Source organism: Zootoca vivipara, chromosome 6, assembly GCF_965207765.1.
Source record: "Zootoca vivipara chromosome 6, rZooViv2.hap1.1, whole genome shotgun sequence".
Classification (NCBI taxonomy): domain Eukaryota; kingdom Metazoa; phylum Chordata; class Lepidosauria; order Squamata; family Lacertidae; genus Zootoca; species Zootoca vivipara.
In genome coordinates this window covers 310,129-326,634 of record NC_142589.1, presented here as the reverse complement: position 1 = coordinate 326,634, position 16,506 = coordinate 310,129, and the positions used below count along the sequence as shown (strand labels likewise).

General features: G+C 49.3%; 2 protein-coding genes across 3 annotated transcripts in view; both read right to left on the bottom strand.

The window, feature by feature from the left end:
• Nucleotides 1–5,581, bottom strand: part of CNNM3 (cyclin and CBS domain divalent metal cation transport mediator 3) — a 29,996-nt gene extending 24,415 nt beyond the window's left edge. For both annotated transcript variants that reach the window (XR_015950399.1, XM_035118860.3), the window contains exon 1: nt 2,843–5,581. Coding sequence is in view for 1 of the 2 variants with exons in the window: in XM_035118860.3 (XP_034974751.2) it covers nt 2,843–4,316 (1,474 nt within the window). In the remaining variant the exon portion in view is untranslated. The remainder of the gene's footprint in view (nt 1–2,842) is intronic.
• A 3,049-nt stretch (nt 5,582–8,630) lies between these two features.
• The window catches only part of CNNM4 (cyclin and CBS domain divalent metal cation transport mediator 4), a 58,295-nt gene continuing 50,419 nt past the window's right edge, over nt 8,631–16,506 (bottom strand). Inside the window, exon 7 of the mRNA XM_035118158.3 lies at nt 8,631–14,622. Coding sequence (XP_034974049.3) covers nt 14,416–14,622 — 207 coding nt within the window. The 3' untranslated portion in view covers nt 8,631–14,415. The remainder of the gene's footprint in view (nt 14,623–16,506) is intronic.

The window sequence follows — 16,506 nt, the reverse complement described above, 5'->3', positions numbered from 1 at the left end:
AAAATAATGTTTTTAGGTCTCTACTTTGGGTCTTATTTGTATTGTTTTTAGACCTATCATTAGTTTTTGGTTTTTTTGTATGATGGGAAATTGCCTTGAAACTTAAATAAATAAATACTTCCATAAATTAATAAATAACAGCAGTTATGTTTTTTCTTTGCCAAGACTCTCCAAGCTCCAAGTGCCAAGACTCTCCAAGCTCCTTTTCTGTGTAGCTGCCACACAACTCAAGCGCCTTCCTTTGCAGCCACCTTAGAACTGGAGCTGGGGCAGAGATTGCCACACAACAGGATGGCATCCACCCATCTCTGCAGCTTTGAAGTTGGGAGGAAGACTGGCCTCTTGCCCTACCCACAGACCCACCATGGTGGAAGAGGGTGATTCATTTACACACTGGGCAACCACTGGCCTTGCTGCCTTTGAGGTGGTTCACCTGCGTCTGGGCTGTACCACTTCAGACTTCAGGTGGGAGATGACAAGACAGAATGCTCCTCCATAGAAGCCGGGTAGGTTTGGATCTGGCTTCCTTCCAAATACACCTTTTTTGTACTTGAAGGGTATTTTGCTGTTGTTGTTGGTGCTCTGCTGGTTCAGAGGAACAATCCATTATATGAGCCCTTTCAGAAGTGATATATTCCAGAGACAGGATTATACATGCACGATGCATATAGTAAGGTCATGTTTCTTAAGTCAAAGAGTTTGTTCTGCTTGGCATCTAGAGGGCCTGTGCTTACCCACAGAGAAGTTCTGAGTGCAGAATAGGTTCCAATACACTAACTCCAGCAGGTTCAAGGCCTAGATTGCTGGAGACATTATTGTAGATTATCAGGCATATAAGCAGCCTCTCAGGTGACTGGAAAGGACTAGTTACTGAACTGGTAACATATCTGCACTTATCTACAAGTTCATCAGAAGACTGACAATAATTCCCAAAGAACAGATTGTCCATCAGTACCAATCCTCCCTTAAGTGATGCATTCAGTTAGAAGGTAGTGACAGGTAAACTCTAGGGCAGAAGTAGCCAGATATTGCTATAGTTTGGGTGGTGCTGATGGGAGTTGCTGGCCAGCATGACCCCAAGGGCACACTGATTGCCTCTGCAGGGGATGCTTGCACAGTCCACATAGAGCAGTGTTTCCCAACCTTGTGCCTCCAGCTGTTTTCGGACTACAATTCCCATCATTCCTGACCACTGGTCTTGCTAGCTAGGGATGATGGGAGTTGTAGTCCCAAAACATCTGGAGGCACAAGGTTGGGAAACACTGACATAGAGCAACAGTAAGCAACAGCAGCAACTGCTATTCACAGATCTTGCCCACACACCCCATGAACACTGAACGCCTTAGAAAACATCACAAAATCTTCTGCAACACTCATGAGATCCTTGGACATAAGCATCAATGTGGAAAGGCTCCCATGAAGCTTGAAAGCCACCAGCACAGAAAGACGGGGGGAAAGGTACAGTAGCTCCCTGTCTATTTGAGGGGAAGGGCAAGAAAATACAGTGGTACCTCGAGTTACAAATGCCTCAGGTTACAAACTCTGCTAACCTGGAAGAGTTACCTCGAGTTGAGAACTTTGCCCCAGGATGGGAATGGAAATCATGTACTGGCAGCGCAGCGGCAGCTAGAGGCCCTATTAGCGAAAGCATGCCTCTAGTTAAGAACAGTTTCAGGTTAAGAACAGACCCCCGGAACGAATTAAGTTCGTAACTAGAGGTACACTGAGGAAAGGAGGAAAGCAAGGAAAATGAAGGATGGATACAAGTCAGACATTTTGGAAATGCACGTTTGCCAACCGGAACACTCACTTCTGGATTTGCGGGGTTTGGGAGCCAAAACGTTCGAGTTGCAAGGTGTTCGAGAACCAAGGTACAACTGTAAAGCCAAATACAGTTGTACCTTGGTTTTTTGGAAGCCGAACGTCCAATGGGGCTCTGCAGCTTCTGATTGGAGCTTCCTGCAGCCAATCAGAAGCCGTGCTTTGGTTTCTGAATGTTTTGGAAGTTGAACAGACTTCCGGAAAGAATTCCGTTCGACTTCCAAGGTAGGGCTGTACAGGAAAGCATAATAAAACCAAGTGGGGTGGGAGAAAAAGAAATGAAGTTCCTATGCATTAGCGGTGTCTGAAGTCATATTTAAAATGCCTAGCTGCCCATGTCCATGGAGGAAAGCAGATGAAACCCCTACAAGGTTGCCACATGGTTGCCCCTGGCCATTACCTCCGTGTACTTGCTGGGATGCTGAGATTGGCTGCGACTTAGACACTACATGCATGCAGCAAAAAAACGACACCTACAAAAGCCACACTTGCCAGCTTATACATGGCCTGCTCATGTGGCTCATAGAACAGCTGGAGCAATGCTGAGGTACTCAGCCTTTGCCAACCTGGTGCCCTTCAGACATTTTCAACTCCCAACTCGCATCAGCCCCAGCAAGCCAGGGATGGTGGGAGTTGGTCTGGGGAACCTGTGGCCCTGCAGATGAAGCTGGACTATTACCCCTCACCACTGGCCATGTGATGGACTCGAGTCCAACGACATCTGGAGAGAAGCAGGTTTCCCATGTCTGTTCTAAGGAAACTCTGTGCCTTCACAGAAGATAGTTTGAAAACAAATTGTCTATTCTCCTGGCAATGACTCTCTAGGGATGTTTCTCAACCTTGGGTCCCCAGCTGTTGTTGGACTACAACTCCCATCATCCCTAGTTAGCAAGATCAGTGGTCTGGGATGATGGGAGTTGTACTCCAACAACAGCAGGGGACCCAAGGTTGAGAAAGAGGGCTCTAGAATCTTGGACAGACCTTCAGAGTCATTGGCCTAACAGAGGGGCATGTCTTTTACCTCGTTTGAACTCCTCCAGCACAGCGTCCAGCTTGGTGTCGTTGAAGACAAAGTGGAGTGGGTGATTGTAGAATTTGATGATGGTGCTGAGAGGGGTACAGTCATCAGGATCCACCAGGGCCAGGTCCTTTACGTACAGCATATCCACCAGGTTGGTGCGCTCGTCCTCGTAGATGGGGATGCGGGTGTAGCCGCTCTGCATGATCGTTGACATGTTGTTAAAGTCCAGCACAGCGTTGGCATTGAGCATGAAGCACTCATCCAGCGGCGTCAGCACATCCTCCACGGTTTTGTTGCGCAGGGCACTCTTGCTGAACTCTTCCCGAACAAACTCGTTGTAGGGGTCACTGTTGCGCACCATGTCCAGGATCTTCTCCCGCAGGAGGCACGTGCTGGTGTCGCGCTGCAGGGCCAGTTCCAGCACCTTGCTCAGGGGCAGCGACAGGGGGAAAGTGAGCAGCATGAAGAGCTGCGTGAGCCACAGCCCGCGCGGGGCCAGCGAGAGCCCCCACCGCGAGCTGACGGCGAAGGGCAGCACCTCCGCCAGCAGGAAGACCAAGCCGGCGGCCCCGAGCACGGCAGGCGCCAGCATCCCCACGGCTTGGTAGAAGAGCACGGCCAAGGCAGCGTGCGCCACGGAGCCCAGCAGCAGCAGCGAGCACAGCACGAAGGCGCCGCGCTGCCGGAGCGGCTCCAGCGCCTTGGAGGCCTCGCGCTCCCACTCGGAGCCGCAGTCGCGCAGTACGTACAGCTCCGCCGGGTCCAGCCACAGGGTGCTGAGCTGCAGGGTGCGCAGCAAGGCCAGCAGCGCCAGCAGCAGCGCCACCAGGGAGCCCAGCAGCCAGGGGGGCAGCGAGGGCGCCAAGGCCACGGCCGACACGCGCCCCTCGCCCTCCTCCTCCGTCACCAGGATGGCGTCGCCCGGGGCGGCCGGCGCCCACGGCTGCCCGGGCCCCGCGGGGCTGCACAAGTGGAAGCGGCCGCGGGGGCCTCCGGGGGCCACCTGCACCGTCACCAGCGCCGCGTGCTCCCCGACGGCCCGCGCGCCCTGAGCCAGGACCTGGGGCGCCGCCGCCGCCGCCGGAGAGGCCGTAGAGGCGCGAAGGCCGTCTCGGGGGGGCGCCGCCGCGCAGGGGGCCTCGGCCGGCACGAACGCCCCCCACGGCCAGCTGTGGTTGCTGAGGCCGGTGCCGTAGAGACGCAGGCGGAGCGTGGCCCCCGGCGCGGCGCGAATGAGGCCCCCGGCGGCCGAGGCGCCCTCCTCCAGGCGGAAGCCCATCACCCGCGGCGCCCGAGCCGGGCCGGAGTCCCCGGGCGTGGCGGCGGCCTCGGTGGCTGGGCGGGCCCGAGACTCGCTTTGCGCGGCCGCCGCGCCCCTCCGCCACAGCGCGGCCCCCGACGCGGCCCAGCCGCACAGCAGCAGCAACAGCAGCAGCGGCGGCGGCCCCACCAGCCCTCGGCCGCTGCCCACCATCGCCAGAGCCGCCGCAGCCGCAGCAGCAGCGACAGAGGGGAGGGGCCGAGCCCAGAGAAGGTCAGCTGACTGCTCCGCCGCCGGCGCCTCCGAACTTGCCTGCGAGCGCCCGGGCCAATACACGCGAGGAGCCGAAGGAGTCCAGCCAATGGGCACGCAGGGGGCGTGGCCGAGGGAGCGGGGAGCAAGTTCGGCGGAGCCGTGTTATAAACAAGGCGGAGAAGAGGAGGGAGGGGTTGCGGGGGGAGAGCTGCGATTTAAAGGGGCCGCGTCTCTCTGTTGCGCTGGTCTCGGGAGGCGGGGTTTAAAAGCCCCCTTTGCCGCTTTCTCGTGGCTCTGACCCCCCACCCAGTGCAGATAGCAGCGGGCTGTGCGGCTTCAGACCCCATGCATTCTTATTCGGGAGCAAAGCCCCGTGCTGCTCAGTGGTACTTACTCCGAATTACAGGTGCAAATAGCATTTAACTGTATGGAAGGACGCTTCTCCCCCCCCCCCCAGCTCCCCCTCGTTCCTATGCGATCCAGTTGCATGCTTACTCGGGAGCAGGTCCCAGGGCCACGGAGGATTTGAGCCCCGCAGTACTTCAGATAGTGCACGCTCTTCAAAAGACGGTGCACGGGCATGTCGCTTGTTGGATCAACAGCTTGGCTTACCTTCTGCAAGAGGTGACCTTGACATGATAGAAGCTTATAAAATCAAGCATGGTTTGGATAAAGTTTTTCTCTCTCATAACACGAGAACCCATGAACATCCAGTGAAGCTGAATGCTGGAAGATTCAGGCCAGATAACAAAATCAAATCCTGCTTGCGCTTTCCCCAAACATCTGGTGAGCCACTGTGAGAACAGAATGCTGGACTGGATGGGCCACTAGCCTGATCCAGCAGACTCTGCTGATGTTCTTGTGGTTAGCCATGTATCCTCAACCTTGTAAACTGTAGCATGCCATATGTACCAATCTGACTTGAGCATTTAAAGCCTTTGGCAGAACATGCGCTGCATGTTCAACTTCTTCATCCGGTAGTGAGGGCCAGGACACCAGGATCTGTTGCTGGAGATGGATGCCTCATTCTGCCTTATTCCAGAGACACTGGGGGGGTGTGAACCTGAGACCCCACTGGGGTGTGGACCTGAGCATGTAAAGCAGGTGCTCTGCCACTAGGGATGGAAGAAGGCACCCTTCTGTTCTGTCCTATACTTGTCGCAAATAGCACTGTTTCTATTCTGCTGCTGTTCGTCTTCTGCCAAAAATACATTATTTGTCTCACTGTCTACTGTGATGAAATTAGGTCACTAGCATAATTAATTTTTGTGCAAAGGAAACACAATGCAAATGGGGGGGGGGACACACATAATAAGCTGAGTCTCATTTGTGGACTGAAAGCATGAACAACAGTGAATACCAGTTGTATTCACTGGATTGCTTTCTGTTCCAGACATGATTTTTGTTGGGGAGAGTGGCCAAAGTTGTTTTTTAAGAAATCAAAGTTTCTTGGGAAGATGCAGGAAAATACCGGGGCTGCTGCTAGGAGGGGGCAGTACCTCAAATAATTGAGTACTTTCAATGCTTTTCAATAATATTTGTGGACCAGGGGAGCAGCTGCTCCCCTGTCCCCCTTGGCTATGCCCATGGGGACACACAAATGAAAAGATTCCAAGAGCTCTGGCCAGGTAAAGGAATAATTTTTAGAAAGTTTTAAGTTGATAATAATAAGACAAATTCCAGTAGCAATCCAGTTTTTAGAAAAACATGAATGGTATGCTTTGACCTTGAAACTATGAAACTAGAGCTGATGAAGAATAAACCGAAACAGGGCCTTGTCCTGGATTTCTAAAAACTGGATTGCTACTGGAATTTGTCTTATTATTTCTAAAATAAATACTTAAAACTTTCTAAAAATTATTCCTTTACCTGGCCAGAGCTCTTGGAATCTTTTCATTTGATTTTCTCAACTCTCCAAGGACTCCAATTTATTTGTATTTCAACATGGGGACACACAAGCAAACAATTGCAATCTTCATTCCCACTTCTGTCCCACTGTGCTATGATCCCTCTCCTCAAACAACATTGGAAGCGGACTTCTATCAACTCAAGAGGATTGGCCCTCTTGCTTGCTCTACCCCTCCAAGATGATAGTGAAGGGTCTTCCGCAGGTCTGCTGCCTGAGATCTTCACTGGAGATGCTGGATCTTGTGAACATAAAGCCTGTGTGCAGTCATGGAGATAGAGGCCCTCTCCAAATATACGTGGAATACAATCTGAGTCAAAGGCACGAGGCCACACGAGAACACAAGAAGTGCCATTGATCCGAAACATGTAGTCCAGTATTGTCTCTGCTGAGAGGCAACAGTTGTGGTTTATTATATTTATATATTTATTTAAAACATTCTTAGACAATCTTCAGGCAAAAATGGTTCCTGGGGTGGCTTAACAGAGACAGGTCCTGCCATCAAGCTTACAGTCCAAAAGACACAACACAAACGGAAAAAGGAATGAGAGCGAGAAGCGGGGGCAAATCCAGACCCGGGTTCTTAATTGCAAAGGTCTTATAATGACTAGCAATTAAGGTGAGGAGAGACCAAATGTTGCTGGTCTCGCAGCAGAGTTATGGCATGCCCCGATTCTCTCTCTTCCTCTGCTGCAGGCTTACAAATATAGAATCATAGAATCGTAGAGTTGGAAGAGACCACAAGGGCCACCCAGTCCAACCCCCTGCCAAGCAGGAAACACCATCAAAGCATTCTTGACATATGGCTGTCAAGCCTCTGCTTAAAGACCTCCAAAGAAGGAGACTCCACCACACTCCTTGGTAGCAAACTCCACTGCCAAACAGCTCTTACTGTCAGGAAGTTCTTCCTAATGTTTAGGTGGAATCTTTTTTCTTGTACAGTTTGAATCCATTGCTCCGTGTCCGCTTCTCTATACAAAGAAAGCTCTGCGACCTCAGGGCCAAGGAGAGACATTTAGCAACTGGCTTTTAAAAAAGTAGATTGCAGTAGGCTCCTGGTCCAGGTTTGGGACCCTGACATGAGAGGGGGCTGGGGGGATTAACCCATTGTACCCCACTATGGTCTCAAAGCAGATCGTGGCACCCTAGACCTGCAATTTGCATGCCCGTTTTTGTGTGTGTGTGTGTGTGTCCCATTAGCTCCTTTAACTGGAGATGCAAGGACCCGGGACCTTCTTGCTTGCAGTGCCAGTTGTAGGATTTGAGGGGCCATGCAGCAAGGGACCCTCAAGCAACTCTCCTTAACCTTGAAGAGGAGGGGTGTGCAAACTGCTCCCTGGCAAGACTGCCCAATCTTGCTACCCTCTAGAGCTGACCCCACAAACGTCCTCTTCTCTTCCTCACCCAAGAGCAAAAAGGCCCTTGCCGTAGATGCCACATAGCAGGAAGTCAATGTGGGAAAGCCAGGAACATTAGCCACCCTGCTTCTCTCTTCAAAAGAAGAAGGGTCCCGGGCAGAAATCTGACCCTTTCAAACTGGGCATGTCCAGGGTCGTCTTCTAGTTCTTGATACTATTTCCTTGGTCTGTTCTTGTGCAACTCCAGCTGATTTCATTTGATAGGTGGTCTCCCTGGCAGATTGTGCCCTGTGGGTCAGATTTATTTGTCCCTCATTCTGCTGCCTTTTAAATTTTTTATTATACTGTATATCAACAGCGCAAACATAAAACAAAACCAGTGCAACCACTGGAGTCTAATAGCGAAAGGTGCCCAGAAGCAGAGACAAAATTGGGGAGTAGTTTAAGTTGTTTTTTTAGTGGCCCTGGTTTCCAGTCCCTGTCTGGGGTGGCTGGCAAAAATAGTATAAAAACACACACCATTTTGTTTCTTTTCATTGTTACTGCTTTGTTTTTGCTATTTTAGGCACAGTAGCAGTGATAAGTGTAAAAGCTGACAACCCCATTGGATTCTGACCTTGGAAATTAAGTCTAGGACTGGGTGATATATCGTCCAAAGCCGGTTTGAAATCCCTATTGTGATATTGGCTTCATAAATTTTGACCTGGCTATATCACAAATGATGTTTTGTGTGTATCCTATGTGAGAAGAACCACGGAGTCAGCCAGTGCATCTCCGTAGCTCCATCCTTAAATCAGACATCGTGATATTTCAGTATATTGCAGTGTTTAGCTGGTTGATGATGTTGGAAACCAGATATTGCCCAGCCCTAATAAAGTCCCACTGACTTCTATGCAACCCGCTTTCAGGTATGTTTCTGCAGGATCATACCCTTGTTATCCTATGACTCTGAGAGCAAATCCACTTAGAGGCTTTGAAAGAAAAGTCACCAAGATTTTACACCACACCTTGATTTGGTAATATTTATTACATAATAATAATAATAATAATAATTATCTTTTTAAAAGCTTTTCTCCCTCTTGGGAGCTAGGATCTTAGGTTTAGTGTTTGTATTTTAAAATCAGAAAAAAAGACAATAAATTACATCATGTCACCCACAAAGGGGCAAATGCTGAAAAACCGTTGTGCTTTCCTTAGGAATAATAATAATAACAACAACAACATTTTTTAAAAAAGGGAAATAAAAATCACAATAATCCCCACACACAAAACAAAATTTTAAAACTCAGACAAAAAGCTACATTCAAATGAGACACATATACAGTCTAATTAAAGCTGCTTAGAAGCACAGACATCCATTGAAAATAGCCCTGGAGGCAGGAAAAGGGATCCTGCAGTTTTAAAAAACCAGTCACAAAGCAAATGAAGGAACTATTCCCTTGCCTCAGTTACAGTTCCAGAATCAAGTATTGCTAACCTAACCCAACATTTCAAAGTCAATTGTACTTAAGAAAATGCAGGAAGAGAATTAAGAAATACTGGCCTGGACTGGCCATGCAGGAGAATAATGGGGTAAAATCATGAGTTTTTCTTCAAATGTTTATTAAAAATAAACAAATCCATGCAATCAGAGAACTAGCTCAGCAGGGAAGAAAGATCTAACCCAGCCCTCTCCCTGCTTTCCCACCTGATGTGCTAGTGTTCTGCTTGTTGGAACTTTTTGACTTCACCACTCCAACACTCTAACTTTCCTTCTGCTGAACCTCCAACACTGCCGTTAGACTACTAGGCAGGTTGTCATCCCACAGCAGGCCTGAAAACTAAACCAAAATATAGCCCCCTTGTGGGTTTTACCCCCACTGCCTGACTGAGCCAGAAGCCACTTGGAGATCTGCAGTAAGTACTCTCAGGGTCGCCAACTGAGAGTTGGGAGGGGAACCAGCCAAGCTTCTAGTTTGTACCTTCACAGCAGATGACATGCTGAAATCAGCAGATCACGGTATGGAGCTAAGCATTACTTCCCACTGCTGTTCTCAGATCGAGCTGCTGTTGAAGGCACATCAACAGATGGGATTCAAAATGTTGGCAACCCTTCATTTTATGCTCGATGGATGTCCAAGTGGGGCTAAAAGTCTGTGACTTTGCTCAGAGCCATGAACTTACTAAGGAAATGGTAACACTGCTTGGCTTGCAAGCCCACCACCTTCCCAAACCTATTTTGGCCCTGTAAAAGAGGTTTGGGGGCCAAGATTCCAGCCACTTGGAATTTGGCAATGTTCCTTTGCCAGCTTAGTGCCCTCCAGAAGTTTTGGACACAACTCCCATCAGCCTTGTGATCTACAGGCCTTCCGCTAGGCGGGCAGCTAATTTTGGTGAAACAACTGAGGACAGCAAATATGAAATCATGTCGTTTTTTAAAATTATATTTTTAGTGGAGGGGGCACAATTCGTATTTCCTGCTTCAGGTACAAAAACCTCTTGGGTGTCTTTACCCACAAACATGTTTCCCATGAGAAACTGCAATGTTTGAAGTGCAATGCTGTGCTATAAAAGTTCAATCCTGCTGCACCATTTAATAGAACATCAACACATCTGGGTACAATCATACAGTCATTGTGCGATGGCCCCTTCCTCCCCAAGCCAAACCCGGTGACCAAATTTTAGATCTCTTTTTGCACTCCTGTACCCACTTACTTAGGGACACGGCTGGCGTTGTGGGTTAAACCACAGAGCCTAGGGCTTGCCAATCAGAAGGTTGGCGGTTCAAATCCCCGCGACGGGGTGAGCTCCCGTTGCTCGGTCCCAACTCCTGCCAACCTAGCAGTTCGAAAGCACGTCAAAGTGCAAGTAGATAAATAGGTACCGCTCCAGCGGGAAGGTAAGCGGCGTTTCCGTGCGCTGCTCTGGTTCACCAGAAGCGGCTTAGTCATGCTAACCACATGACCCAGAAGCTGTATGCCGGCTCCCTCGGCCAATAAAGCAAGATGAGCGCCGCAACCCCAGAATCGGTCACAACTGGACCTAATAGTCAGGGGTCCCTTTACCTTTACCCACTTACTTGGGAGTAAACCCACCTGAACACAGTGGGACTTGCTTCCAAGTGAAGAGGCCCAGGACTGGGCTGCCAGTGTGGGGTTCCACTCCAACTCCATTTTGGTTTATGGGAAATTGCAGCGAACGAATATTGCCTTTCATCCAAACACTCCTACCTAGAGAGGTTCACGTTCTGCCTACATCAATTTTCACGTGCTTTTTGTGCAGATATATACTTGTACTTTACACTCTGACTCATGAAACACAAGTCCTCAAGTGAAAGAAACTCCGACAGCAGCAGGCACCTGTCACGGAATAAGCCACGACTCTGGGCTGAGAGATGCAAGGGGAACACTCTGGAGAACAGGCAACACTGACTCTCTACAGTGAGAGTGACTGAATCATCTAAGCTCCATCTGACTGCAACTCTTACCCAACCCCAGCAGACGGTGGCTGGAAAGGGCCAAGTGATCCCTGGCCTTGGGCGATGTGATACAGCTGCCTTCCATCCTGCCTTGGTTCCTTATCTCCTACCCTGGGTTTGGTGTCTTCTCCTGGATTAGACACCTCATCATTTTAGAAAGAGGAATGGGGAACCCTGTGGCCCTCCAAATACTGTGAGATTTCCCTTCCCAACAGCCCCAGCCACCTCCCGCAATAGTCAGGGATGATGGGAGTTGTAGTCCAGCAACATCCCGAGGGTCACAGGCTCCTCAGCTCTGCAACAGAACAACATGCCCGGGTGCAGAGAAAGTAAAAGGGGGGTCATAGACAGCAGCATCAAAAATACTGCATTACTTGCAGAGCTAAATATGTCTCTCCAGCCCCTGCTCCAGCCCCCTCCCCTTCTGGTCCTTCTGCCACTGAACCCTGTACAACCCAAAGAGTTTCTGACAGGTTTCATTGGAGATCAAATGAAGTGAATCTGGAGAGTCAACCAGAATGTGCAGACAGACTTTTTAAGAGCATGAGGGCCATCTGGCAGAGTCTTCAGCAGGCATATGCAAACACAGATTATTTCTGCCCTTGGACAAGTTTCCCCAAAACAAAAAAGCCACAAACCCAGGACTCCTCACGGGTTACTGGAGAGATTCAGATGAACCTTGGAAAAGACCAGTCATGGTGGGCACCCACTGGCCAGTACCTGTAATGTTACTATTAGCAGTAACTGTAGTATTTATATAATGCCATTGGTGTGCATGGGTGCTTTACAAAAGGGCAGGTCCCTGCCCTGAGGGGCTTACAATTTCTCATTTGACACCAAGCAGATGAAGGGAAGGGAAATGGGAGATGGGGTGCACACAGGTAAAGTGTGTGCAGCAGTTCAATTGCCAGTGCTTAAGCTTTGTTGCCAGGCAGCCTTTCCCCAACCAGGCGCCCTCTAGAAGATGCACAGGACTACAACTCCCATCAGCATGTATGAATGTGTGATGCTGGGGATGAATGGATCACGGCTGTGTGGTCTGCGGTTAGTGTACAAAGGCTTCACAGAGAAGGCAGGTTCTGAAGGAAGTAAAAGAGGTGGCATTAGGCAGGTGGCCCTGGGGACAGTGCCAGGCAAGGGGGCATGAAGGTGCATCAAGGACAAAAGGCAAGGGGGTGGGCAGGAGACCTTTGTGGGGCTGAGGGCTGTGGAGCTGGAGGGCAAATATCAGAGGAGCATGTTCGGAGCAGAGGTCTTGAACATGTCACCCTCCAAATCTCCAGGGTGGTTTTGACAAGTGTGTTTGAAAATGTTCCTGAGCTCCATTTAGTAAGGTGGAGAGTGGAGACCTAAATGTGAGATGTCTGCACACCACCCAAATCCCCTCGGGGCAAACTGAACCAGCAGCAATGGCTGGGCTGGATTCATTCTGTAGTGAGGCATAATGAAAAGACTCTTGGCCACTGAAAATTACTGTATATTCTTGCGTATAAGACTACTTTTTAACCCAGGAAAGTCTTCTCAAAAGTTGGGGGTCGTCTTATACGCCGAGTCGTATTTCTTATACGGCGAGTATATCCCAAACGCTATATTTTAACTGGAAAAGTTGGGGGTCGTCTTATACGCCCAGTCGCCTTATACGCCGGAATATATGGAAATCCTCAACGTGGCTGTGTCCTGATTCCACCCAGTGGAAAGTCATCTATCCAAAGTAACTACAGAAGAATGGAGGGGACCCCTCCAAGTGGTGTCATTTCCCCCATAATAAGTGACTGCATGAATTTGCTGTTTTCACACATGCCATTGAAGGTTGCCTCCACTGGGCTTAAGGGGTAAACCACCACCAATTTAGATAGAAATCAGGCTTTACAGGAACAAAGCAAAAGACAATTTATTATTTCAGTTATGACTGAAAACTCCTGCATCTGGAAACCCTTCGGGGCTGTTCCTGTGCTGCAACTGCCATTGTCACTTCCAACTCTGCTAAGTCCCAAAAGGCACCGCATACAAGATCTGGGAATTGTCACTGGCTCTGTTAGATTTCTGCATGAGACCTTGAAACTAGGAGCCGAGCAGAGCGGATCATTCTTGGCCTGATCTGCACAGGAGAAGAAATCGGCAGAAGGGACTGTACCATTGGAGTCTGTATCTGAATGTTCCCCACCCCCCACCCCATGTAAAAACAAACAAGAGCAACAACTAAGAGAACATAAACTCCCTGCAAGTAGAGAAGAGCACAACAAATTCTAGCCCTGCCTTCTCCCTGCTACAATCATTTCTTGTTTTCCAGGGAGCTTTTCATACAGCACACCGGGAAAGCATTCGTGAAGTGACACAATTCATCTAATTATCCTTGGGGCACACTTTCTTCAGTGGGAATGAGGAAGCAACAGTTCCCATCCCTCCAAGCAGAAACACTCTCACCCACCGCTGCCCCTGGAGGCAGGCCAGGGACAGAGGGCAGGTTCCAGCAACTTTTAAACCCTGCTTAGTTCCTAGATGTTTGTCAGACACTCGCCTCCTGTCCAGTGCCCAATGGGCTGGATAAAAACATAAAAATATAACACAACAACAGAACAGACCCCCCCAGACAACACGCAAGATACAGAACTTCCTGAGACAAAAAAAGGGTTCTTGTCCTCTCACCAGGGGGCTGCTGTTGCCTTCGTAGGACCCCAGCAGCTGCCCTGCTCTCCTTCTGGCCAGTTCTGTGTGGTCTCTCTACCTGCCAGCCTCTGGATTGGAGGCAGGGGGGGGCACTCTTCACAAGGTGGTCTCAGCTGGAGAAGAGCCAGGTGTGCTCCAGAATAGGGTTCCTCTCTTCTAAATGGGCCTGGCCGTGCTGCCGTTTTGTCTCTTTCTGTTTGTTTAAATAAAAAGCTGGTGTAGAAAAGCAAGCAGGGAGCAAGCTCCCTTTGGAAATCTTCAGGGCAGCCAGCCCCTCCCCAACCCCCGCCTGAAATGAAAACAGGTGCATCCAGATCACAGCACACAGTTTGGGCTTTGGCCCTTTGTGACCAAGTTCCCTTTGGTATCCAGAACCCGCATCCTTTTCGTCAGCAGCTGGGCAGCTGTTTCCATGGTCAGGCTGCCGGCCGTTGATGGATCAAACTGTCCTGCAAAGGAAGAGTGGATGTGTGGATGTGTGGATGTGGGGAGAGCTTAGAGAGAAAAATCATCTGGATATTCTCCCTCCCTGGCTGCAGCCACTACCTGAGGTTTGTAGGTACACAATCAAAATCCTCTTGTGGGCACTGGTGTGTTCCCTGCCACCGCCCCCCAGTTCTCGTCTTTGGAAGGCAAAACCAACCAGACTGGGTCGCCCAAAGGCCGGGGTCAGACGACGTTGTCTGGGGGGCTGTGGTTTGCTTTGTTGTGTTGGCAGTTCCTCTCGTTCAAAAGGCTGGTTGTTTCGTCCGTCACTGAGGTCTCCACCTTTTCTGACAAGGAGGTGTCCAATTTGGGGGTGCCGCCATCAGGAGACTGGGGGCAGCTCTCGAGACGGGAGGCCATGAGACCATTTTGATACTGGAGGCGTGTGATCTGCCGGGTGGAGAAGGAGATAGAAGCTGAACCCTCAACACATTATAATAGGTTATTATTTATACCCCGCCCATCTGGCTGGGTTTCCCAGTGTGTGCTCAGTGTGCACAATTCCTCCCCCCCCCCCGCAAAATTTTGCATGATAAAAGCAAAATTCCATAATGCATATACAGTGGGGGGGAGTATTTGATCCCCTGCTAAATTTGCCCATTTGCCCTCTGATGAAGAAATGACCAGTCCATAATTTTAATGGTAGGTTGCAAAAGATGACTTAGTACTTGGTGGCAAAACCCTTGTTGGCAATTACAGAGGTCAGGTTTGCACAGGAGGTATTTTGTCCCACTCCTCTTTGCAGATCTTCTCCATGTCAGTAAGATTTCGAGGCTGATGCGTAGCTACTCGAACCTTCAGCTCCCTCCACAGATTTTTGATGGGATTAAGGTCTGGAGATTGGCTAGGCCACTCCAAGACCTTAATGTGCTTCTTCTTGAGCCACTCCTTTGTTGCCTTGGCCGTGTGTTTTGGGTCATTGTCATGCTGGAATACCCATCCTCAACCCATTTTCAATGCCCTGGCTGAGGGAAGGAGGTGCTCACCCAAGATTTGACAATACATGGTCCCATCCATCGTCCCTTTGATGTGGTGAAAGTGTTCTGTCCCCTTAGCAGAAAAACACCCCCAAGGCATAGGATGTCACCCTCCATGTTTGACAGTGGGGATGGTGTTCTTGGGGTCGTAGGCAGCATTCCTCCTCCTCCAAACACAGAAAGTTGAGTTGATGCCAAAGAGCTCAATTTTGGTCTCATCTGACCACAACACTTTCAACCAGTTCTCCTCTGGGTCATTCAGATGTGCATTGGCAAACTGCAGATGGGCCTGTACATGTGCTGTCTTGAGCAAGGGGACCCTGCGGGCTCTGCAAGATCTCAGTCCTTCACAGCGTAGTGTGTTACCAACCATTTTCATAGTGACTATGGTCCCAGCTGCCCTGAGATCATCGACAAGTTCCCCCCGTGTAGTTCTGGGCTCCTTCATCACCGTTCTCAAGATCATTGCAACTCCATGAGATGAGATCTTGCATGGAGCCCCAGACCGAGGGAGATTGACAGTTATTTTGTGTTTCTTACATTTGCGAATTATTGCACCAACTGTTGTCACCTTTCATCAAGCTGCTTGGTAATAGTCTTGTAGCCCAGTCCAGCCTTGCACAGGTCAACAATCTTGTCCCTGACATCCTTGGACAGCTCTTTGGTCTTGGTCAGGGTGGCTACTTTGGAATCTGCTGGATTGATTGCTTCTCTCGACAGGTGTCTTTTGCACAGGTACTGTAACGAGCTGGGATTACAGGTAAGACCTCTCCCTTACAACAGGTGCTTCTAATCTCAGCTCATTACATACAGTGAAGATACCAGGTAGCGTGACATCTGGCTGGTTGATAGGGGATCAAATACTTATTTCACTCATTATAATGCACATCAATCTCTGACTTTTGTCTTCTGGGTTTCTGGGGGTTTTCCTGTTGTTATTCTGTCTCTCACGGCTACAATAAACATTAAAATTATGGACTGGTCATATCTTCATCAGAGGGCAAACGGGCAAATTTAGCAGGGGATCAAATACTTTCCCCCCTCACTGTATGTTATGTAAATTTATTATTATTATTAAAATAGTATAAGTGCATCTTAAATACACACATGTATACATACTTGCCTGTTTTGCTTAACAAATTCTGTTTCTGGTAATCATGAGGAAATCCAGGTGACACGCTGCGCTTTGACTGACAGAAAAGGTACTTACTTAGATCTCTGCCTCTTGACTTTTGAATTTTCCCAAGGCATCGCCAGCACATGTACAACCATAAGGACTAGAAACGTATTTTATAAA